This window comes from Narcine bancroftii, chromosome 6 (assembly GCF_036971445.1).
Source record: "Narcine bancroftii isolate sNarBan1 chromosome 6, sNarBan1.hap1, whole genome shotgun sequence".
Classification (NCBI taxonomy): Eukaryota; Metazoa; Chordata; class Chondrichthyes; order Torpediniformes; family Narcinidae; genus Narcine; species Narcine bancroftii.
This window is the reverse complement of record NC_091474.1, coordinates 222,664,212-222,689,540: the sequence shown is the minus strand read 5'-3', so window position 1 is coordinate 222,689,540 and position 25,329 is coordinate 222,664,212. Positions and strand designations below refer to the sequence as shown.

General features: G+C 42.7%; 1 protein-coding gene and 1 long non-coding RNA gene across 6 annotated transcripts in view; one reads left to right on the top strand and one right to left on the bottom strand.

The window, feature by feature from the left end:
• bend3 (BEN domain containing 3) overlaps positions 1 to 19,235 on the top strand; it is a 31,581-nt gene extending 12,346 nt beyond the window's left edge. For 4 of the 5 annotated variants that reach the window (XM_069887490.1, XM_069887489.1, XM_069887491.1 and 1 more), the window contains exons 2-4: positions 1,191 to 1,315; positions 5,946 to 6,148; positions 12,720 to 19,235. In XM_069887490.1, the coding sequence (XP_069743591.1) occupies positions 1,213 to 1,315; positions 5,946 to 6,148; positions 12,720 to 14,963 (2,550 nt within the window). In that variant the 5' untranslated portion in view covers positions 1,191 to 1,212 and the 3' untranslated portion in view covers positions 14,964 to 19,235. Of the gene's footprint in view, positions 1 to 1,190; positions 1,316 to 3,453; positions 3,614 to 5,945; positions 6,149 to 12,719 lie in introns of those variants that run through there. The other variant, XM_069887493.1, reaches the window with a different exon arrangement.
• The window catches only part of LOC138737054 (uncharacterized), a 36,844-nt gene continuing 12,611 nt past the window's right edge, over positions 1,097 to 25,329 (bottom strand). Inside the window, exons 2-3 of the long non-coding RNA XR_011340734.1 lie at positions 6,247 to 6,377; positions 1,097 to 3,790 (exon numbers count right to left, since the gene is read on the bottom strand). This is a non-coding gene — a long non-coding RNA (uncharacterized lncRNA). The remainder of the gene's footprint in view (positions 3,791 to 6,246; positions 6,378 to 25,329) is intronic.

Below are 25,329 nucleotides of genomic sequence, written 5' to 3'. Positions count from 1 at the left end.
CTCAGAGTCAGGAAGGCAATTTGAGGGGCTATGGACTACTCCCAATAAATTGATTGCTCCTTTCCTATTTTTGACTTCCACCCACACTGACTCAGTAGACACTCCCTCCACAGCGCCCTCCCTTTCTGCAGCTGTATTACTATCCCTGACCAGTTATACTACTCTCCCTATTTGATGTTTGAGGGACATCCTCTCAGTCTCAGTCCCTCAATGCCCTGTAACAGAAGGACTCGAGATTGTGTTCTTACCCCACAGGGCCCTCATGTTGGCTGCACCAAGCCCCAGTCTGTCCCTCAGCACACATTCCTGCAGCCTGGAATGTACCAGTTGGCAGCATTCCTTCACCAACATCTCACTGTGCTGGAAGGCCAAGAGGTTTCAGGTAGACCAAAGCATGTCTTTCACCGAGTTGATGACCTTTCAACAATTCTATATGCCTGTCTCTGCATGTTTGATGCCAAGTAGTTAGTAAATGGGTTTAAAAAATTCTGAGCTGGAACAGGTTGGGGTTGAGACTGTTCTTATTCTCGTGTTCCATGAACCATCTGACAGAGAGTAATAGTCTAGTCATGCCAGTCAAAGTGAATATTTTGATTATCAGGCCCAGTTTTCACACAAACCATCAGGTGGAATTCATTGGATTGAGCAGCATCTGTGGAAGAAAAAGAACGGTCAATATTTTGGGCCAAATTAATTAGTTTTTATGTTCCAGATTCCAGCATCTGCAGTCTTTCCTATATCCTCAGCTCCACACTGTTTTATACTCTACTGAGGTCAAGGGGAGTAACATCTGTTTTCAGACTTCTTTGTGAATTATTTTGAATGAATGCAGTTAGTGTAAATAACTCACCGCTATGCATGGTCAATATTTAAGATGTGATTTGCTATAGAGCTACACATTCTGGGATCTTGAAATGGACAGAGAGACATGATGTGAGCAATGGTTTCATGCCCACTGACACCCTTTTCCTCAGACATTTGTAATTCATTTCAATGGATTTAAGATTGTCCAAGAAAGGGTCAGATTAATCCCTGGGCTAAATTACCCAATGAATGAGTTATCCTCAGGAAACTAATGTCTAACGAGTTTATGTGTGGAAGATTTATAACTTTGATACTTGTAAATCTGCATCTCTTTATTGGCTGTTTACATACACATTTTATCTGGTATTTATTTCCTTTAATTATAGAATACTTTAGTACAGATAAACAATGAACATTACAGAAAAGAATGAAGAGTCTGGATTCAGAGCACCATTCAGAGGTCTAAGCCCTTCAGTCAGTAAGGATGAAGAGTTGGGAAAAGAAGAACTTGGTAAATTCCTTTGCACATTTTTTTTGGTGGGGGAATTAATGACCTTTTTGATATAATGGGACTCATGCCAAGCAAGGACTTAGATTTGCAGACCCTCCCTGCAATGTGTGGAGGGTCAGTGGGAGATAGAGCAGGGAATATTTTGGGCCAGAACACTTTAATAGTTTTATTTTCAGACTCATTATTTTTAAGAGCTCTTGTAACTTGTGAAGTTCAATTAATGTTTCTTTGTGCTTAATCGCAGAAAAACAGCCCATACTTTAAAATCTTGTGTTTAGCAGACAGAATTGGAACTACAGACAAAAAAATCCTGACAGCAAGTTATTTTTGAGTAAATGTGATCTGCAAAGTTGAGACTAAAGACAATTTTACATGATTTTTCTGATAGCGCACTTCCTCCAATATATAACCCTCTTGGTTTGGGTAATTGTCTTGATATGAATGTAAATTATATTTTCTTTAAAGTCATGTGATGGTTTTCACTGGGAAACAGAAGCTTACTTTATGTCATTTATATCCTACTTTGTTCCTCTTGAGTAGCAATATCCCATTAAACACCTGTTATGTAACTGTTAATAGCTAATCTTGACTAGGTGGCTGTTTCTCATGCTTGGTGGCAATTTAGAACCAACATTATAGTTGCTATCATTAACTTCCTTCTTGCATGCAAGTCTCAGGTCTCAAGTCCATTTTTCTTTTACTCCCAAGAAGAAAGATGTCTTGTTTGCTGCATTGCTGGTTTCAAGATGACCTGTTTTTAAATATGTAATGAACTAACCAGCAATCAACAATCAGCCATAACTCAGGGAAGCAGGAGCTGGGAGAATCTTGCTCCAGTTGCTTTCAAATAATTGGAAGGGATTTAAAAAACATTTTGTAATGGTGTGGCAAATATTTTGTGTTTAAATCCACTTATATAAATCACGAGGCCTCTATATTAGTATTGTTTCAGTCCTAATCATGCTTTTATGTACCTTAAAATACCTAAATTGGACATTGATAAAGTCAAAAATTAAGATAAGAGCAGAATAACTGGACAACATATTCTACATGGCAGGTCAAACAATATCTGTTGAATGAGAAACAGAGCAAATATTTCAGGTCGAAGATCCTTTGTCAGTCCTGTCATTATTCTGCCCAATGACTTTCAGACCTGACACGTTAACCCTGTTTCTCTCCACAGATGCCGCATGACTAGCTGAGTGTTTCAAGTATTTTCGGCATATATCAGATTTTCATTATCTGCAGGTTTTTTTTTAATTGGTGGCATTTAATACCAGATTTCTGCCTCCCTACCCCACAGACTCTTGAATATAAAGATAAATAACAGAATTTATCCAAAGGAGATGCAAAACTTAGTAACTTTTCTGGCAAGTGGGGGATTGCTGCATCAGATGACAATATTCCTAGTGTGTGTTCAAAAAGTGACGTTCATAATATACCTGCTTGAGAAGTCTCTGGACTTCACCCCAGCACATAAGAGAGTTACATAAATAGAAGTTGCTTTTGGAGCCTGTTGCCTGGTGTCTCAGAATCTGCTAGTACAGAATTTCCCACATCTTCCTCCCGCAGTCCTCTTTTAAATGTATAATGTTACAGGAGAATTCATGAACACTCTAGTGGGACTTCCTTTTAGAGCAAAAAACCATAGAATATTACAGCACAGTACAGAGGCTTCAGCCCTCTATGTGGTGCCAACCCATATATTCCTTAAAAAAAAGTACTAAATCTCCCTACCTCGTAACCCTCAATTTTTCTTCCATCCATGTGCCTACTTAAGAGTCTCTTAAATGCTCCTAATGTTTTGGCATCCAGCACCATCCCCAGCAAAGCGTTCCAGGCAGGTACAACTCTCTGTGTATATTAAAAAAACCATGATGTCTCCCCTAAAATTCAACTCTGGTAACAAAGTCAACTTGTGTTCCAGTCAGTCGTGTTTGGAAATCAGGATACTCTGCTGAGCAGAAAATATATTGGCAAATCTCTGGTGTACTCTAGAAACCAATTCCCTGTTGGAACTGTGTGCTCAGAAAATGACTGTCATATTGTACAGTCAGCTAAACTATTGCACTGTGCAGAAATTTGAGTGCAAGCATGGATAATAGTGTAGGTGGATGAATGAGGGAAGTATATTTTAGTCTTTGTTAGAAATCCGTGGAAAGGCAAAACACACAGATGGTGGAAACTTGAAATAAAAACAGAAAATGCTGGAGATATTCCAACAGCTTGTGTGGCAGAAGCAAAGTCAAGATTTCAGATCGATCGGAGGCGGTCATCTGACTGAGCCAGTTCATTTTGGTAGGTTCTCAATAACATTTTTTCATGCCATTTTTGTCATTGAACAATTTGATGACAACATTTTAAAATAAAACAAGCAAATTGTCCATGTTGGCTTTAACATTTCCCATCCCTTGCCAGGTTGGCATCTTGTGGTTGCAGGAATGGTGTCCTTGTTCCCTTTGTCCTCAGGCGCACCTTCAGCAGAACACAGAAAAGTTTGAGAACAAGCACCTATCTTCTCCACTTTCACTGTACATGATGTCTAGACTGCCCCACTGAATTGTGAACATGTTCTAAATGACTAAGGATTTACCTCCACATCACAAAACTAACCATATAGGTTTCTGTAATAAATTCTACATACACCTTTGCCTCAAAACATCAACCTTTCCCCCACTATCTCTTCTCCCTCTGTTCATCCTCTCTCTCTCTCTCTTCCCCTTCTCCTCTCTGTTTGCCCCCTGTTTCTCCTCCCCCCTCTCTCTTTGTCCCCTCCTTGCAACTCTCTCTCTTCAGAAGTCAATGAGTTCTAAAAACCTAAACAACGCTTTCATTACGGTCATAGGGTCATTGGAATATACAGCATAGAAACAAGACTTTCAGTCTCCCATTTATGCTGACATAAAAACATCCATTTACACTAGTCCGACCATAATTTGTTTTACTCTCTCCCCATATTGCAACCAATTCTCTCCTGATCCTACCATTCATCTGCCCTACAGGGACAATTTCAAGCGGTGAGTTAACCTAATACTCTGCACATCTTTAGGATGTGGCTCAAAACTAGAACACACATAATCAGAGGGAGAAGGTGCAAACTCCACATGCCAGAGGTGAGGATTGAACCATTGTCACTGGAGTTGTGAGGCAGTGGTTCTTCCACCTGTGCCACTGTGCTGTACCTTGGCAGATTACTTCCAAAATCCACATTTTGGATGTCGAATAACAATCTGGTCTTCGCCAGATTTGGTGAGCAGTGGGAGCAGGAGTTTCTCAACTTTTATACCCATTACAGCTTGATTAAGAGCAAGGGCAATTTCAAGCATCCATTGGAATAAATTTTCCTGAGTCCAGTGTACAGTTTGAAAATAAAAATTATCTAAGAATTAGGGCTACACGGTTAGTGTAGTGGTTAGCGGAACACCTTTACAGCACCAGCGATCAGGAATGGAGTTCAAATCCCACACTGTCTATAAGGAGTTTGTACATTCTCCCCATGTCTGCGTGGGTTTTATCCTGGGGCTCCGGTTTTCTCCCACTGTTCAAAATAACATACCAGGGGTGTAGGTTAATTGGGTGTAAATTGGGCGGCATGGACTTGTGAGCAGAAATGGCCTGGTGCTGTATGTCTACATTTTTTTTTAATGAAATTTCCAACAGATTATTGTAAGCCACTACAAGTTTGTTCAACCTTGTATCCGTCTCTTGTATCTAAAACTTTGTCTGTCGAACTACACTCCCTATCATGGTTAACGCCTTAAATTATTTACAAAAACAAACCTGTATAAAACTTGTATTTTGAGAAACACATTCCTTTTCTATCCCCAAAAGACCTAACTATCAATTGCCTAAACTTGGAAATATCTGAAACAAGGGAAAAACCAGATTGGACCACACAGGTTAGAGCTAGATAAAATAGGGGAGAAGGTACCAGAACATATACTTTATAAGTGGGATGAAAAGCTGGTGCAACATAGAAGTTGCCCAGTACTGCACCATTTTACTCAACATTTGGAAGAACATTCATGTAGAAAGGAAAAAAATAAATTACCAACTACCAAAATTATTATTGAGGCAAAATCAACTAATCCCTTTCACAATAGATAACCTTTCCTTTAGAGAATGGGAGAGAAAAGAGATCAAAAGAATAGAAAATTGTTTTTCGGGAAATAATTTATTATCTTTTGAACAAATGAAGTACAAATATGGAATAACTCACGGTACAATGTTTGCATACCACCAACTGAAAACCTACTTAAAGGACAAATTGGGAAGCAGACTGAGATTACCAGAAGGAAGCAGCTTTGAATACGTGATTACAGAAACAACAATAATCAAAAGATTTATAACAAACATGTACATCAAGCTGCAAGAGAAAGAGAACGATGAAATAAGCTATAAACCCAAACAAAAGTGGGAACGAGATCTAAACATAAAGATAAAGAATGAAAAACTTGGGAACTCTTTGGACATCATTAGCTTCATGTCTGTGTCATCTTCAATTTTCGTCATAGGAAAATCAGACCAAAGTAAACTCTGAATTTGATGATGAATACAACTGAGACATCAATGTTGTTATTATTGCATTGTCAGATGAATTGATACTTTCTGCCCCTCTCTCCACTTACAGTGACAAAAGTCAATATCGATGTGGTCAAGAGGGAAATATGTGTGAAAGATGATGATGTGGATGGTTTTGGTCCAGAGAGAGCTGCAGAAGCCTGCAGTGTACAAGACGTAGCGAAACGGAAACAGATACAGAATGGTTTTGGTGAGAAGATCACAGAACATGAAAATCCCATCCTGTTAAAAAGGAGAAGAGTAAACTGCGAGGTAAATGTCCTCTACATTACAATGCATTTATAACCAGACAAAAATCTTTCAACTTCACGTAATGCCTTGATTGAAAGAAATGCAATACTTATATTTACCTGATCCACGTGTAATTATATTTCAGTGTGCTTTAATGAGCTCACTGGAGGTTTTGTAGAACTGTGCTTTGGAATGCTGATGTCCCACAAGCTCCCCTCAGTTCTTCATTCTACTTTGTTGCCGCCACTGACTGGATAAGTGCACCCACATAGAAGAGACAAAGCACATTTGATTTTCACAGTCCACTCATGGGATAGAAGGAGGCCATAGTCAACTTTAATGTCATCTGATTGCACAAGTACAACCCGACAAAGCAGTGTTCTACGGTCCTCAGTGCAAAACACATAGACACCCAACCAGACATAACACACAAAACACAATATATGTGCAGGACAAGTATTCACATATACAAATAAATAGATACTATTTCATGAATATGAGATTCTCAGAGTCATCAAGTTTATATCGGGTCTTGAAGGAATTTCATTCCCCTATTCTAACTTGTTCCTTTATACATGTCCACTAACAAATGCAAATTGATGCATTTTGGGAAGTTTAACCTGGGCAGGACATAAATAGTGAAATGCAGGGCCCTGTGAATTGTTATTGAACAGAGAGACCTTCAGGTATAAGTACACTGTTCCCTGAAAATGGAAACATGGGTAGTCAAGATGGTTAGGAATGCATATGACATGCTTGTTTTCATTGGTAAAGGCATTATTGTGACATTTCCCTTGATAATCGCTTGAGAAACATACAGACGTTGTTTTCACTTGTTAAAAATGAATAGTCCGTCCAAAGTAGCATTGAGTTTTTCATTGTTTATTTGAACTCTTAAAACAATTAATAAACAGACAATAAAATATTAATACATTCAAAAGTACACAGTCAAAGAAATTATCTGGATGATCTTCATCTTACTCTTGTCCAACATAGTACAAAAGCAAATTCAAAACTAACTTGTTATATTAAACACGCAGAAAAAGACTGGCTTAACAGGCTGTTTTGGAGGTATGCAAAGAATTCGTAAACATATTTAGTTGCAATGACTGGCAAACATATTTCTTGGAAATATGTGTTTGCAAGTCATTTTAGCCCTTACAATATCTAAAAATAATAATTACCACTACAAAGAAAATCAAACATGGTAATATATCGTGTAAATTTTCAAAAGAAAGTGAAAGTCAATCATTAAAGCTTTCTGCTCCTTGTAAAAGACGGATTTTGGTAATTGATCTGTTCATAAAGCCATTTTTAGTTTCCAAGGCATTCACTTTCTTGAGGGCACAACTTGGGATTTCTTTTTCTTTTTCCTTTTCTTCTGCGGTTGGTTATAGAAAAGGTAGGGCTCTCACAGCATCGGTTCCTCAAATGCTTCAGCAGCCACTTTTTTCTTGTCTTGTAATTCTGGATGCAATTTTGCAACATCCAATTCAGTTTCAATTTCTGACAATTTACCTTGAAGTCTTTTATTAGGTTCTCTCTCTGCATTAATTAACTGGGTCTTCAAGAATGTAACTTTCCCTCCTTCCCTCAAGGTGCATTGTTTTCAATAGTCAGTTATCTTGTGTCATTAAACAATGTATCAAAAAATGTATTTCTTCTTTCAGCTGTATGCATCTGTATCCATTTAGATAAGGCTAATTCCCTTCAATAACTGCATTCATTTTTGTAGCAGTTATTATTTTCTTCTGCCTGGTTTTACAAATTCTATTTACAAATAATTATCCATTTTTGTCCACTGCTTTCGGATCCTCTCTCATGGTTACCTTCAAAACTGAAGAATCATCAGATTCAGTTTTGTTTCCAAGTACAAAGTTAAAATCCTTTTGGTCATTTCTGGAATATCCAACATTTCTAAGTCCTTTCTCAACATTTTGTACAGTGAAGGCAGTTGCACCATATTGCCAATTTATACGATCGATGCAACTTTCTGCGTTAGCTCATTTTAAAACATGCTGCAAAATTTCTTCATTGATCTTGTTTGCATCTGGAGGATTTTGATTGTTATCAAGGTGCAGGAAAGTCTGTCTTGAACGGTTCTTTCAATGGTTCGTTGAGTCTCACGAAAGATAGCACATTGACACTTGTTGACTGCTTCTAAGCAGTATCAGTCGTTCCATTGATTGTCCTTCCAAGCAAAAGGTCCATCTTTCACACTCTTTATTGCTTCTATTGGTTCCAGAGCCTTTGGTGCATTTAAACTAATTAGCATCTCTATCTCAGAAAGATATCTTCCTTTATGCACAGGCATAGTTGAAAGATCACAAAAATCGTCGCTGTGTATTCCAGCATCCTCTAACCCTGAAACCGTTAGTTTCAATGACCTTTTTTTGTCCCATCATTTTCAATAGTATCGTCCTCTTTTTTTCCCCAAACTCCACAGTGCAAAATGATGCAGTGTGACCTGCGTCAAGAAATGCATGTGTGCATTCCTGTTCTTGGCTTAACTTGTACAGGCACTCTTGAGAGTTTGTAATGATCTACACCTCACTGACAAAAGGCAAAGGAGGAAAAACCCAACCCCAACCCACCAATTTTCCCCTGCAACCGTGTCTGCCTGTCCTGCATCGGACTTGTCAGCCACAAACGAGCCTGCAGCTGACGTGGACATTTACCCCCTCCATAAATCTTCGTCCGCGAAGCCAAGCCAAAGAAGAAAGACACCAGACCCAGTAAGACCACTTGTCAATACTGAAGTTTCAGCATTATTTTCACCTGCTTCCTTCATCGACCTTTGTTCCTTTTCAGTATTCTTATTTTCCTTGAAGATATGTAGCATTTTGGGATGCATTTGATTACATATAGCGCAGTGGAGTTGCTTTTTGCAGGTGTATCCTTTGCACAGACAGCTAAAACACACTCCATTTTCCTTCAAAATAGCAATTTTCTCATCACGCATCTCCTTTTCCAAATTATGCCCATCATTACAAAACAAACAATTCTTCTCAACAGATGAACTTTCATTTTCCTTAATTTATCCAACATTTATAAGAGAAGTGGCAAATGTACTTTTCTTCCTTATTGGTTGAGGATACGATATGGACTTTTCAACTGTTCGAGTACCTTTAATTTCATACACTGGATCTGTGACAACATCCACTTGACCTTCAATGAACTCCACCAAATCCTTAAAAGTAGCTGTCACATGGTATCTTCTTTGGTATTCAATAATTTGTCTTCTCCATAATTCTCTCATCCGGTTGGGTAATTTATCTACAACATTTACCATATTCTGAGGTATGTCAAGCTCTCGAAGATAGCCAATCTCCGACATGACATTGCATCATCCTCTGAGAAAGAGTGCATAAGCTTGTAAAGCAATCGTGTCCTCTCGTCTTATTAATGACCATAAAAGAGCCTTCTGTATACAAGCTCGAGAAATTCTATACTAGTCACCAAAATGCCTCTCTAGTAACCACTTAGCCTGTTGGAATCCTACTTCAGGATTCATATGTTGGCAGCTCTTTTTACAGTTCTTGTGGTGATCCCTTCATGGACTGTTACAAAAAAATATAAACAACCCTCCTGGCTTTGACACTTAATTCCAGTAGTGCATTCAAAGTTTTTTTTTATAAACTAATGGAGTTCAAGGGGATCACCATAAAAACATGAAATCTCTCTCTTAGGCAGAGAAGAGTCTGTAACTACATTAATGATGCAGCTATCTCATCTTTGCTTGTCATGCCTAGTTATACATTACTTTGTTCCCCCTAATTTCTAAAACTTGTCGGGAGCACCTGGTATGACTATGTAAGAGATGGAATTTGGCTCCCATCTTTGTCCAATGCAGCCATCATTAGGGTTTGATCTCTGGCTCCTTGGATCAACTCGGTTAATTCGGGATCTTGTATCAGCTGCGCTGCCTCAGCCCAGGGCCTAAACCAGCCTGGTCCAGGACCAAGCCCGTCTTGTGGCTATAACACTGACTCAGGACCCGAGTCTTAATCTGCTTAGTCCTTGACCAAGCCTTTCTTAGGGTTCTATCACTGACTCAGCCCTGTACCTAGCCCTGTACCTAGCCCTGTCTGTTTCAGGGCCACGCCCGTATTGTAGCTGTAGCACTGGCTTATCTTTAGAAATTAATACTTTCTTTTTATGAAGTTCTTTATCAAAAATTGATGCTTTCAGTAATTTAATTTGAGCACCAAATACCACTGAGCCTTCTAATGCCTATGACCTGGCCTTATTAGCAGCAATTTTTGTCCAGTTCCAGTCGCTTCTTATGCTTTTTTTTCACTCCATTTCCTCCATTCTTAGCTGCTTCGCTTGTACCTCCTCTTCTTTCCATTGCTGCAACTCCTTTTCTTATCATCGCCGCACGCTTGTCACTCGTATCTGCTCCTCCTTATCTTTTAAGTCCAAATTCAAATGAAGCATTGCCTTTTCCACTTTAAGAGCTGCCTCATATGAATCTTTAAATGCATAGATTCAGTACTTGTAACTCTGGAGCTCCTCCTGTTGGTAATATTCCTCTTAGGTCCTGTGCATCAGGTGATGCTTTAATCTCTGACCATATGTCATATGGCGAGCTCTCCACTGGCCACCGTGACAGAGGTGCACCAAAGAAAAGGTACAAGGACTGCCTAAAGAAATCTCTTGGTGCCTGCCACATTGACCACCGCCAGTGGGCTGATATCGCCTCAAACCGTGCATCTTGGCGCCTCATAGTTCGGCGGGCAGCAACCTCCTTTGAAGAAGACCGCAGAGCCCACCTCACTGACAAAAGGCAAAGGAGGAAAAACCCAACACCCAACCCACCAATTTTCCCCTGCAACCGCTGCAACCGTGTCTGCCTGTCCCGCATCGGACTTGTCAGCCACAAATGAGCCTGCAGCTGACGTGGACATTTACCCCCTCCATAAATCTTCGTCCACGAATCCAAGCCAAAGAAGATATGTCTCCATTTTGGATTCTTCATCCTCCACACTACTATCTTGTCATATAGCTTCAGCCACTATCGAGAATTCTAATGGTTTTTGCAGTTATTTTGTGGGATGTGTATCCCTAACAACTGTATTTCTTATCTATATCCTCCCTGAAGAGCCACTTTGTTTCCCTTTGATTCTATTTGGCACTTTTGCAATTTATTTATAAGTTCTGTTTTCTTCATCTTCTCGACATGTAGCTGCTTTAGCAGCTTCCTGCTGCTGTTTTCTTCATCGTGTCATTTGTCACACTCAGAAATCAAACATGCACAACAATCTCTCCAAAACCAAAACTGTCCTCATAGGACAAGTGGATCCAGTGCACCAAATTGTGTCCTAACCCATAATAAACACACAGAAGGCTTACCGCTTCTTCAGTGGCCTTGGTTGTTGATGTTTGTTTCTCCTTTTTAACCTGCTTCAATCCAGTCTTCTCTTCCAAATCCAATTTCCAATTTTCTATGTCTTCAATTCCATCTTCTATTGACTGACAAGTTGGTTTTTGCTGGAGCCAACCAAACCAAGAGGTGGCATGATAGAGGGATATAAAGTTGTAAGGGGCAGAGATAGGATAGATAGCCAGGGTCTGATTCTTCTCGTGTCAAGGTCCAATAATAGTCAATTAGCATTGATGGATTCCAGGTGTTCTGATACCCCTTTTCTATGGTCGTAATGTACTGGTGAAACCTTTCAGCGCGTTCGTCACTGACTGCACCAAGATCAGAAGGGAAGAAGTCCAAGTGTGAATGCAGAAAATGAATTTTGAATGACATGTTGCACTTCATAATTTTGTATGCTTGAGGTAGACTTAAAATATGACAGGAAATCACAAAATAGGTTATATCTAAAAAAAAGGTATGTGATAGGAGTATTTTAAGGCGATTTCTGTGATCACCGTCCTAGAATCCATAAAACACACCCAAAAGTGTTCAGGAAGCAAAATCTTCATTGTCCAGAGTAATTTCACCACAGTACCATTATTCCCATTCTGCCTTCATTTTAGATCAGTTCATCTGCCTCCCCTGATGTCCATCAAAGTATGGCCTTAAGAAATTAGAGGGGATGCATTCCATTTTTTTTTTATAATCATAACTGCTAAGACTTTTGGAGAATCCCAGTATTTTTCTAAATGGAACCTTTCTTGGTATCAACATTCATTGGACATTTGAAAGCAGAGGGAAAGTTCCTATATTGTGGAGTGTGCTGTGGAGAAATAATTACAGGACACATGGGAAACTCTGAGCAGGTAGCATTCAGGTCGGACACTTTCCATCAGAACTGACTTTCATTTGAGAAAATGCTGAATACAGAGATAGACATCCTCATTATAATTTAAGTAATTGGATTGTTAATCATTGGGATTGAAATTGATATGCCCTGTGACCACAGCATGGATATACAGTTGGGTTGCATACATCCAGTCTATCAAGCTGCATTTAGTCTCTTTCAAAGAAAATAAGTGAAGAATGAAAGAATTTGCTCTTGATATGTGCTGAAGAAATTGTTTAAATGCTATGGCATGTGCTTTCTGGCTGGGAGTTCAATGTATGTGGAATCTTTTGTTCCGTAGTATTCACTGAAGCTCTTTCACTTTGTTTTCCAAGGATATGCTTGCAAGTTTGAGGGGCACCGGCTCTGTAGTGTCTTCGCAGAGATTCTTTGAGGGTGCAAGCAAAGTCAAGGACACCAGTGGACCTCTGTTGATGGAGAATGAAGAGACTGGACAGGTCAGACCCTCATTCAGGAAGCCCTTGTACAGCATCACACACAAAATATCAGACCGACGAAATGTACAAACCGTGGACCAGCACACATCTGCTGAAACTCCCGACAGAACTTACCTCAACAATCTCTTGCAGCAGCGAAATGTTGCTGATACTCCCAAGGGTTATTCCTGCAACCTATCAGCTCACATTGCTGAAGGTGACTCAACCCTATACTCCTTAATCCATAGAATGTTTTTCACTCTCAACACTTTGAACTCCACCATGACCCAACTACATAGCAAAATTGATTTGTTGTCATTAGAAGTCAGCAGAATTAAAAAGCATGTGAACCCTGGGGAATCAGTGGTGGAGTTTTTACCACCTGCAGAGTACCAACTCAACAATGCTGAACTGAAGCAGGTTCTCGACCAGAGCTCCTCCCCCGGAGACTTTGCCTGTCGCTTACTCGTGCAGCTCTTTCCGGAGCTCCTCACCAAAGACGAGGTCAGTGGGGGTTGCAATGCCTGCAGGTCCATGTCAGAGAAGAAACTGGACACCCTTCACCTTCAGCTCATCAGAAACTACGTCGATGTCTGCTATCCATCGGCCAGGAACGGGAACATCTGGCAGGTAGAATGCCTACCCCAAATAAGTGACTTCTTCAACAGGTTTTGGGCACAAAGGGAAATGGAGAGCAGTCAGCAAAATGACAAGGTGATCAACTTCTATCAGACAGACCAAGGCTTAGAGCAGCCTCAGCCCAACTGCTATATCGATGAGAATGCACAAGACGAAGGATTGTCCATGGACTCCTTCAGCAGCATAAATTCAGACTTTGTTTTGGAATCTCAGGAAATCAGCGAGTACCTGGAAGAAGCTTCATCTCCTGGAGAATTTGCCATCTTGTTAGTCCATCGATTTTTCCCGGAGCTCTTTGATGTGAGGAGTTTAGCGTCACAGACCAGCTGTTACGGGTCGTCGGAGAAACAAGCACTCGATCCACAGAGGGTGCAGGTTATCCGCAAGTACACTGAGATCTACTTCCCTGACGTGCAAGACGACGAGGTCTGGCTGCAGCAGATTGTCCGCAGGCTGGATGAGGAACTAGGGAGCACCCATTGTGATGTGAGTGAGTCTGACGTCCACAGGAACGAAAGCCGCTGCTCCTCAAGCGTCTCCATGGTCGGAAGCAACGAGAGCTTTGATTTTGACAGAAACCCACAGAGGTGGAATAAAGTCTGGCTGAAGCCTATTGACTTTAACAGCCTGCCGATACCCTCTCCAGATTTCGAAGTACCTTGCCCGGAATACTTGCTCGACAAGCACCAGTTGAAAAATGTGTACGAGAACAGCCTCTCCATTGGGAATTTTGCCTCTCGCCTATTGGTGAGACTGTTCCCCGAGCTCTTCACGCCAGAAAATCTAAGGAAACAGTACAATTGCAGTGGCTCCCTTGGCAAGAAGCAGCTGGACCCGGTGAGGATAAAACTTATTCGGCACTACGTGCAGTTAATATACGCCCGAGCCAAGTGTGACAAGGTGTGGAACCAAGAATTCGTATCGAAGCTGGACGAGAGGTGCCGGCGCAGAGACACCGAGCAAAGGCGTGTTTATCAGCAACAAAGGAAAAACTCCATCATCGGCATTGAAAAGGAAGAGACAGTGACTTCACCAGTGCAGCCAGAGCTAGTCAGAAAGGAAGTTGTGCATCCAACACCAGAGAGAACAGAACGGTACAATAGAAACTTTTGCCAAGTGGCACTTGATGAACTAAACATCCCTGCTGTTGATTTCCCAGTGTCAAATAAAAATCTGCTGTCCACTAAAGATTTGAAAGAAATAGTGCAGGACAGTCTGTCGGTTGGGAACTTTGCTGCTCGGCTTCTTGTCAGGATCTTCCCAGAGCTGTTTACATCTGAAAATCTCAGACTACAGTACAACCATTCAGGCGCATGCAACAAGAAGCAGCTGGATCCAGTCCGCTTGAGGCTTATTCGGCATTACGTGGAAGTGGTTTACCCTCGGGCCAAGAACGATCAGGTGTGGCACCTGGAGTGCATACCGAGCATCGATGAGAGGTGCAGGCGGCCAGACAAGAGGAAGTCCAAGATTTCGGGAAAGTCCAAGGAGAAGAAAAGTTAAACATTCTCTCAGCTGTCTTTACAAATATCAAATTGTTTTTTTTTTAAAAAAAAAAGAGGTTTACCACAAAATACTGACTCATTTATAAAATTTACCGTAAGCTAAAAATATTTTTTAAAACTTCGAAAGAACCGTAAGTGCCAGTTCAATAGAGAACATACACTTGGAGTTCCTGCCTCCCTGGTTGTTTCATGTACGTTTCATATCTTTTTGATTTCTAATAGTGCGTTATTTTAAAATAGCATTATCTCTTCTGTCGCTGCCACCAAGAGCAAAGTTGTGAACAAAAGGTCATTGTCCTTGGTACTTGATTCACTCTCAACTCTATGCCCACTCTGCCCTGTCCAGTCCAGAGTCATCCTCTCAACAAGGACTGCGGTGTTTTTTTTTAACCTGAATGGGGAATAGAAACAGTTCCTAGGGAAGATGTTCATGTCATGAGGGGAGCTGAATTCTTGAGGTGCTGGGCAGTTCCATCCTTTCATTTTGAAACAAGATAGTTTGTCGATGCTGTGATTGTGGTTAATACACAAAAGTGCTAGAGAAACTCAGTTGATCCCGCAGCATCCATGGGAGGCAAATATTGAGAACCATTTTTTAGGCCCTACTACTTTTGTGTATTACCTAACATCCTGTGTTTATTATGTTGTCAACTTTGAGGTCTGGTTTCAGACCCAAGCAGGACAGATGGAATGAAATGTGTTCCTCATCTGGGAGTAGGGCCTGTTGGGCAAAATCTGTGTTGGCTCTCTGCCCTTCTGACTGAGCAGCCGTGGTCCTCATCCGACAGAGACATGGGGCCAGGGACTGATAGAGCCCGGTCTCTCAGAGCACAGTGTGTAAGACATCCAGAAATAAAAATTTGCATTTAGTCAAGTAGACACAGAGTGCGGTGATTGGCTGTTGTCCTCACCAGGAGTAACAGCTGCTAGAGCTTCTATTACCGTGGTGAAATGATGCCAGGGTGTGTTTGCAGATTTTTGTTTCTGTGGCAACCAGGAGTAAGTGTGAAATGCTGGTCGGAGAATTCTCATTTCTGTGGAGATATCAGCAACTTGTGGAGGCTAGTTTGGCAATGAGCACTTCTACAGAGACAACAGTGTGCGAGGTCTGCGACAGCAGCTCGTTACTGTGGAGACAGTGCAGACATGAATGGCTTGACCTCCTTCCCCAACCCCTGTCCCTTTCCCATTAAATTGTAAGACTAAAAATTTGGTACTCAGTCAACTCCTGGAGGTTGTAAGGTAGTAATGATGATAAAAACAGTGTTAATATGCACTCCTTTAACTCAATTACTCCGATGCATCACCGTGAGCAGTGGCTTTGTTGATGACATGATTGCCTCATGCTTGTCATTGGCCCAGTTATTGTCATAGAGTACCATACAAATTGCCCAGATGGAGGCAATTTGTCCTGCCATCCAAAGTAAGGTCAGTGAGACATCTCTGCCCTGACTACACCTGATAGAACATGGAACAATACAACACAGTACAGGGCCTTTGGCCCACAATGTAGCCCCGACACCATATCACACACATAACCCTCTATTTTTCATGTTTCTATCCAAAAGTCTTAAATGTCCCTATTGTACCAGCCTCCACCACCAGGCAATGCATTCCAAGCACCCATAACTAGTAAAAATAAAATCCTACCTCTGACCTCTCCTCTAAACTTCCTTCCACTCACCTTAAACAGGTGTTCTCTGCTATTTGCTATTGTTGCCCCGGGAAAAGTTATGCTAGCTGTCCGCTGCATCTAAGCCCCTCTATCACCCTTCATCACTCCAAAGAGAAAAGCCCGAGCTCACTCCAGTTTGCTTCATAAGACATGATCTACAATCTATGCAACATCAGTCAACTTCTGCACCCGCACTAAACGCAATACTCAAAGTGTGGTCAAACCAGTGTTTTATAGAACTACAACATAACCTCGCAGCTCTTGAACTCTATTCCCGAACTAATGAAGGACAGCATACCATACCCCTTTTTTAACTACCCTATCAACTTGCGCAACAACCTTGAGGGATCTATGGACTTGGACCACAAGATCCCTCTGTTCCTCCGCATTGATCCGAGAGGTCTGTCACTTGACCAAATTCCAGAAAGGCCTCTTCTCTAGTTGTCCACATACTGTGTCGGGAATCCTTCTTGGGCACTACTAACAAATCCTGCTCCATCTGAACCTTCTGCCCAAAGAGATGCCAGTCAATATTATGGAAGTTGAAGACTCCCATGACAACAACCCCATTATTTTTGCACCTTTCCAAAATCTGCCTACTTCATCTGCTCCTCAGTGTCCCAGCGGCTATTTGGGGTCATTTAGAATACACCCAATAGAGTAATTGGTCTCTTTCGGTTTCTGGCTTATTCCAATGCTGACACAATAGTTGATCCCTCCACAAGTCCTCCCTTTCTGCAGAAATGATATTATTCCTTATTAGCTTCACCACAACTCCCCCACCCACCCCCCCCTTTACCTCTGTTCCTATCCCTTTTGAAACATCCAAACGCCAGAACATGCATCAGACAATCCTGTCCATCCGTCAGTCAAATGACACATTAAGCAATCACAGGATTCTTTTTAAGACACAGAGATTTCTTTCCGTCTTTCAGGCTTTGGGTTCCAGATATCATCCTCTGCATAATAAAACTCAACTCCTCTCTGCAGTACACAAATGTGCAGGGGACACTTAGTAGGTCATGTAGCATTTCATAGGAAGTAACGAGGCCTGAAATGTTGGTTACCCTGTACTTTCTAAGGGCACCACATGATCTGCTGAGTATCTCCAGCACATTTGTAAATTGAACTCAAACCCAGCATCTGCAGAATTTCTTGTTTAACTCAACACCCCTCTGTTCCACTCTTTTGTATGCTGTCAATCATAAATGGTACTTACCGTACATTTATAAAATTTTGCAAATACTGATAATTTCTGAGATAACCATATAAAGTCCAAATAGACAACATCCACAGCTTTCCCTTCATCAACCTTTTTTGTAACCCCCTTGAAGAACTCAATCAGGTTTGTCAAGCATGATCTACCCCTGACAAAACCATGCTGATTACTCCCTATCAATCCCTGTACCTCCAAAAATTTGTAAATAGCATCCCTCAGAACACTTTCCATCAACTTGCCCACCACAGACGTCAGACTTACAGGCCTATAATTCCCAGGTTTGCATTTGGACTCTTTTTTTTTTAAACTTTATTTAAAATTTTATGACATGAATAAAATAAAAATTACATTTAAAGAAATAATAGACCCTTTCTTTGATATTTGAATGTTTCCCAGTTGACATTCATTGAAACAGTAAATAATTAAATATACAAAGTTATTATATACCAAAGCTACCAATGAAAACAGACAATGCTGGAGAAACTCAGCAGGTCAAATAGTGACTTTGATAGCAAAGATAAAAATACACAACCAACGTTTTGGGCTTTCATCAAGGTATGGAAAAATGTTGGTAGATGTCTAAGCAAAAGAGTAAGGCGTGGTTGCAAAGGCAGGAGGTGATAGGTGGAGAAGGAAGGGAGGGAACAGCAGAGATCAAGGGGAGGAGGGATGGCTGGATGGAGGGAGGGAATAGAACTGGAAAGGAGAAAGGGAAGGAGGGAGGGGAAAGAAAAGAGCAGGTTAGCAGAAACCAGAAAAGTCTATGCCATCCGGTTGGAGAGGGCCCAGACAGAAAATCAGGTGTTGTTCCTCCAATTTGTGGGTAGTCTTGATGGGATAGTACATAAGGGCATGGATAAACGCGAGTGTGGGAGTGTGACACAGAACTGAAATAGTTGGCTACTGGGAGGTCTCTGTCACTGGTGCAGATGGAGCGAAGATACTCAGCAAAGCAATAAATAAAAGAAGCGAAGTAATAAACCAGCATCCTTGAGACTAGTTTGTAGATTTTTGTACTGAAGAAGTACAATTTTACTGCTTTTAAAAAGATACAATCTGAAGGTTTCTTTTCAGTTTACACATTGGACTGCCAACCCAGCACAAGTTTTATAAATTTATTGTCTACTATCTATTGTTTTGGTATATTTATGTAGGTCAGCTATCCATAATTAACTCACAGAAATAATGTATTAGATAGATTTATTGCCTACATAAAAAAATGTGTATTGAAAATGGGCAAGTTTATTGGTACTGTGAACATATTGTAGGCAAAACCCTTGATGGTTGTCTCAGTATGAAAGTGCAGCAAGTGTAACTTGTTATGCAACTGACTGATTTTTCTTTATAGGAAATTATTAAATAATTGCTCACTGTCATTGAAAATTTGTATGGTGTTTATATTGTTTTAGAGACTCCCCACTAACTCACTTCAGTCCTTCATCTAAACTTCTATTGAACCCTTTTTATTGAGATCCTTTACTTATTCATGGTAATATTGTCAAAAACATCCATCATTTGGGTTCACTATTGCTTACCATCTTAACCTCTCATTCTTCCAGATTAAAATATACCTCGGTGTTTGCTCAGGTTAGTTTTCCCATAAATGGTGAAAATGCCAATGTTATCATCAACCATTTTATAGCTTAAAAAAACATGAACCCAATTTCCCCTCTCTTGCTCTAAGAGCAAGTACATCCTTTGTGTGATTGTCTGATGAATGGTGTACTTGCCTCCAGGAAGTATTTTAGTGATGGTCTAGGGTTAGGGTTAGGGTTAGGGTTAGGGTTAGGCTCCCCACCATGACTACCAGCCCCCCCACATCTCCATCGGGCACACAAAACTCAAAACGGTCAACCAGTTTACCTATCTCGGCTGCACCATTTCATCAGATGCAAGGATCGACAACGAGATAGACAACAGACTCACCAAGGCAAATAGCGCCTTTGGAAGACTACACAAAAGAGTCTGGAAAAACAACCAACTGAAAAATCTCACAAAGATAAGCGTATACAGAGCCGTTGTCATACCCACACTCCTGTTCGGCTCCGAATCATGGGTCCTCTACCGGCATCACCTACGGCTCCTAGAACGCTTCCACCAGCGTTGTCTCCGCTCCATCCTCAACATTCATTGGAGCGCTTTCATCCCTAACGTCGAAGTACTCGAGATGGCAGAGGTCGACAGCATCGAGTCCACGCTGCTGAAGATCCAGCTGCTCTGGGTGGGTCACGTCTCCAGAATGGAGGACCATCGCCTTCCCAAGATTGTGTTATATGGCGAGCTCTCCACTGGCCACCGTGACAGAGGTGCACCAAAGAAAAGGTACAAGGACTGCCTAAAGAAATCTCTTGGTGCCTGCAACATTGACCACCGCCAGTGGGCTGATATTGCCTCAAACCGTGCATCTTGGCGCCTCACAGTTTGGCGGGCAGCAACCTCCTTTGAAGAAGACCGCAGAGCCCACCTCACTGACAAAAGGCAAAGGAGGAAAAACCCAACACCCAACCCCAACCATCCAATTTTCCCCTGCAACCGCTGCAACCGTGTCTGCCTGTCCCGCATCGGACTTGTCAGCCACAAACGAGCCTGCAGCTGACGTGGACATTTACCCCCTCCATAAATCTTCGTCCGCGAAGCCAAGCCAACGAAGAAGATAAATGGTATATAAAGATCATTGAAATGCATTGGTGCTAAAGGGACAATTGGAAACAATTTTCTTGGTGGAGAAGGCTGTGCAAGAAATATTTGTGATGGTATTTACCCAGTTGAAGTCTCATAAAGAATTAAGACCTCAGCCTTGCACATCTATATTCTACAGTTCACTCCGTACAGTGGTCATTTTGAGAAAAAGATGTTATCTGAAGCCATCAGAGAATCGAAAACAAAGCGACTTTGTGGCTGTGTTCTTTGATTCTGAAAGACATGAATTGGTATGATACATCCTGAGCAAGGATATTGAATATGCCCATCTGCTAATTACTTTAAAGTTATGTTGGTTTACTAGCCCAGTTACATAAAGCTTATTGGGTGCCCCTGTAGTATCACTTTGGGGAATGGACCAGAGATGCTAGATCTGATTGAAAGGCTCTCATGCTGCTGGGATTTCTCTGGTTCCCTGGGATTTGACAGATAGTATACCATGTTGCCAAAAAAAGGACCAATGTTGCAATGTGATCTGTTGATCGGAAACACACGTCAAGTACAGTCTGAAACTCCTCAGGATAGATGCCTATAGTAGAAACGACTAGCTCGGGAATAGAATGCACACAGAATAAGCATCCACAGAAGCGTCCCTCCCTGTGCCAATGAGAGCTGAGAAAGACAAAAATAACATCTGCCTCGCCCTTGGAGTTAATTCATCACGTGGTACATCTCACACTGCGCAGGTTTAATGTTGCTCTTTTTATCTCCATTGTTATTTTGGAGTCCAGAGTTCACAATTATTGTCAATGAGGCTGAGCTCTCATGCCCACAGCTTTGGTGAACTGCAGCATTTTTTCTGGCCTCAGGCACAGGGGTGATCTTCCCCAGAGAGTGGAGGCCTTAGGGGTAAAACTGGTGGTGTCACTGGGGTGGGGGAAAGATCCATCCATGTTCTTGGCTGACTTGTGAACTTCCTCACCGAAAGTTGTAGTTCATTGGGTATTCCACTGCTCTTGCTCTCCCAGAGCTGGATGGGGTAGTAGTGGGGCAAGAGCCTCAACACTGCTCTCCCCCCTCCCAGAACTGGGTGCGGGGGATAGAATTTCAACAGTGTTCTCGCTCTCCCAGATCAGGGAGGGGTGGTGGGGAGAGTCTCAACACTGCTCCTGCTCTCCCAGAACTGGGTATGGGGGAAAGAGCATCAACAGCATCCCCAATCTCCCAGAGCTTGAGGGGTTGTGGGGGAGCCTCAACAGTGTTCCTGGTCTCCCAGAGCAGGGGAGAGGGGTGGGTGGTTGGGGCTTTCCCTTTTCCTGTTAATCTTTTTAAACATTTAATTAAATTTAGACATTCAGCATGGGCCCATAAACCCGTGCAACCCAATAGCACCCACGGTACAGTGGGAGGAAACCAGAGCACCCAGAGGAAACTCACACAGACACGAGGAGAACGTACAATCTCCTTACAGGTTGCACTGAATTCGAGCCACTGTCGCTGGTATTTAAAGTGTTGCGCTAACCGTGCCACCCTTTGTCCAGGATGTTAGTTGCCAGTTTCTCTCATGCTACATTTTGTTTCTTGACTCTGCTATTGCTCCATTTCCTCCACAGCCCCCTCCTCCATCAACTCTTCCTCTTGTGGAGGAAGCTCAGGCCCCAAGGCTGGGGGTGGATGTGATTGTGGTTTCCTCGCTCCACCTCGTCTCGTTCTTAGTGTTGATGGGCAGTGCTGGCTGAGGGGTTATTGATGTTGTGGGGGGGGGGGGGGGGTGGGTGACACGTTGGCAGCTCCTAGGCGTGGGTGCAGGAATGTTTCAGGCAAGCCCTGCAGAGATACCACACTTGATTTGGTGGCCTTCCTGCCTGCAGTTGTTGCAGATGACTGCACTGCATTGGGCTCCTACCTGGCAGGTCTTTTGCATTTCTGGCACACCCTGGACTGTCCAGTGTAGCCCAAGGTGCCCTCTAATGGGAAGCACCAAGGGGGTTGGTGGATGATGGCTCTCTTGCTGTCCACTCTCAGCTTCACCTTCACTTGGTGTTTGCTGGTCCCGATTCCAAACAGGTCTTTGACTTCCACACAGGTCCCTGCCCCCCTTAACTGTGGCAGCACTCCACTTGCAGGGTTGCCGAAAGCATTGTACAGCTGTGTGTCCTTTACCGTCGCCATCAGGAGTCTGGAGGAGCTGTCCAGTCTGCTGTCGGCACCACCAGATCGTCCAACTGCACTAATGATGCAGTTGAAGTCACCAGCCTGAACAATTGGCCAGGAAGATGACCATCCTCTTGCACCACACAGGCAAGGCACAGAGCACGGTGCCATAGTGTGTTAAATCTACCACGAGGAGACGCCACTCAACCACCTCCTTAACCTCGGTGATTAGAATGTTGCCTCTCCACATACCCAGATTGGAGGGATGACAATCATTTCCCACCCCACCCCCCCATCCCTTAACCATATAGACAACCCATGGGCCCAACATCACAACCACCTCCAGTAGATTCTGAGGTGCGGCAGCCCACACTTCTGAAGAAAGTCACATCTGCCTTGTCTTTGGCTAGGTATTGCAAGGTGTTTACACATCGCATAGGGCAATTCACACTGTGCACGTTGAGGATTGCTATTTTAATCTCCATTGTTGTTTATTGTAGTCTATAGTTCCCAATCCTTATGGGCCAGTGTCAATCAGCCTGTGCCTTCATGCCCACTGCTTTGGCGAACTGCTGGACTGTTTTTGGGCTGATGAGCAGGGTTTGATCCTGCTCTGGGAGAGTGGTCTCCTCAGGCAAAGCTGGTGGTGTTGCTGGGGGGGTGGGGGGGGGGAGGAGATCTGGCTGGTATTCCTCCTCCTTTTCCTGGCTGGCTGGAGCAGTTGGGGGGGAGGGGGGGGTTCAACCACCTCTGCACTGCTCCTGGAGTTGGGGGTCATTGGGTGCTGAACGCCCCATAATCCTGTTTACTTAACCCGTTGTACTTTCTTTCACCTCTAATTTGGCTCCTCCTCTATCTTTGTCAGGTGCTTGTACTGGCTTCATCCTTGGAAGATGAGAGGTTGATGGCTTCTGTTTGCACCCTGATCCTTCCCACTGCTTGCTGTGTCAGTTGCCAGTTGCTTTTGAGGCTTTTTTGAGTTTTCTTTCTTGACCACCTGCTGCCATTTTTCCTCCGCAGCTACCTCCTCCTCAGGACGGGCGTCTGGCCACGTGGCTGGAGTCTGAGGATTGAAGGCTTGGATGTGCTTCCAGTCTCTCTACTCCCCCCCAGTCTCTGTCAAGGTTGAGGGGTTGTCGGCTTCGCTGTGGGTGGTAATGTTGGTCGTTTCCCCTCTAGTTGCCTGTGCATAGGGCGCAGGCTGTGTAGAGGTGGCCTGCTTCTCCACGCAAGTTGCAGCACTTACTCTGTGCACGGTCTGGTGGCCTTCCTGCTTGCAGCTCTTACAGATGACTGGGCTGCATTGGGCCACCACATGTCCAGATTTATTGTGGTTCCTGCACACCCTGTGCTGTCATGCTACATTTGGTGACCTCCATTGGTAAACACTAAGGGGGCACCTTTCATGTCCTCTCTCAGGTTCACTTTACTTGGGGCTTGCTAGTCCAGATTCAAAAAGTGCCTTTGATGTCTACACGGGTCCCGGTACCTTCAACATAACGGCCCAGGAAGGTGAGCATGTCCATGGCTGTCTCATACGGGGTGAGACTTGTTTCTTCTGCATTAGAAGGATGAAGAGTGGCTGTGCCTTGAATAGCAAGAGTGGAGACATGCTCCTCTTCTCCTGGAAGTCCTGGAGTATCCTCTGCCACCTAACTGGGGTCTTGAAGGTCACATCAAAGTGACCATTATCCACAATGTCCTGAGGGTAATAGATGTCCTTCACCTCAAATTTTCAGCATTCCATCAAAACCTTCCTGACAAAAATCTCCCAGGAAAACACGGTCCTTTCGCTCACGTCCTTCACCATCACCATGATGGTGTCCATATTCTTTGTCCTCCCAAGGATTTTGTTGCCATGATCCTCCTCGTGAGACTGGTAGAGGTGGACTTACTGCTGGAAAGGACATTAGATTGGTCCCCCAATCAGCATGGATCTGCCCTTGCAGCAGTAGGCCAGGTCATACCAGCTGATCTCTTCTGCTCCAATCGTCCTCTCAGTTATCTTCCTCTTTCTTTATGAGACAGCTTCTCGTGGATCCAGTTAATCAGCTCACTGCACTTGATCTTAGCCAAAAGTCTTGTGAGGCCTGCCCCGATGGCCTACATCTGCTCCTTATTTTCTGATGTGTCCTACTTCTCCCACCCAGGAACCAAGGAATTCCTTCTGACATTTCATTTGGTGTGACACAAAGAACCTAGCTGCTGCTCAGGATGGTACTCGGAAATTACTGCATAAAAGAAAATGAAAGGCCCATAATTATATCCAGCTAAATTTGTAGTCCTGTGGACTTAGTTGAATCTCAGTTTTATATTCTAGAGTTAAAGGTGTGAATTAATCAAAACTGGCTCTGTTCCTTTCCCTTGAATTTCTTTTCCTGCTGTCCTGAAATCATAACCCCACTGTGTTTGAAAGGATCAGGTTTGCTATAATAGATTGAAACATTTAATGCTTTGCTATTGGGGTCTTGCTGTGCACAAACTGCTTGCTGTGTTCCCTTGCATTGCAACAGTGAGTAGATTGAACAGTTCCATTGGCTGTTTAGTACCTTGGGGAGTCCTGTGCTTGTGAAAGGCACCATATAAAAATAAGACTTTCTTTCCAGGAACCACAGACGTACCTGGGCCAATGAGCTGTTTGCGTTCAACCAAATGGCAGAGTGGAGACTCTACTTC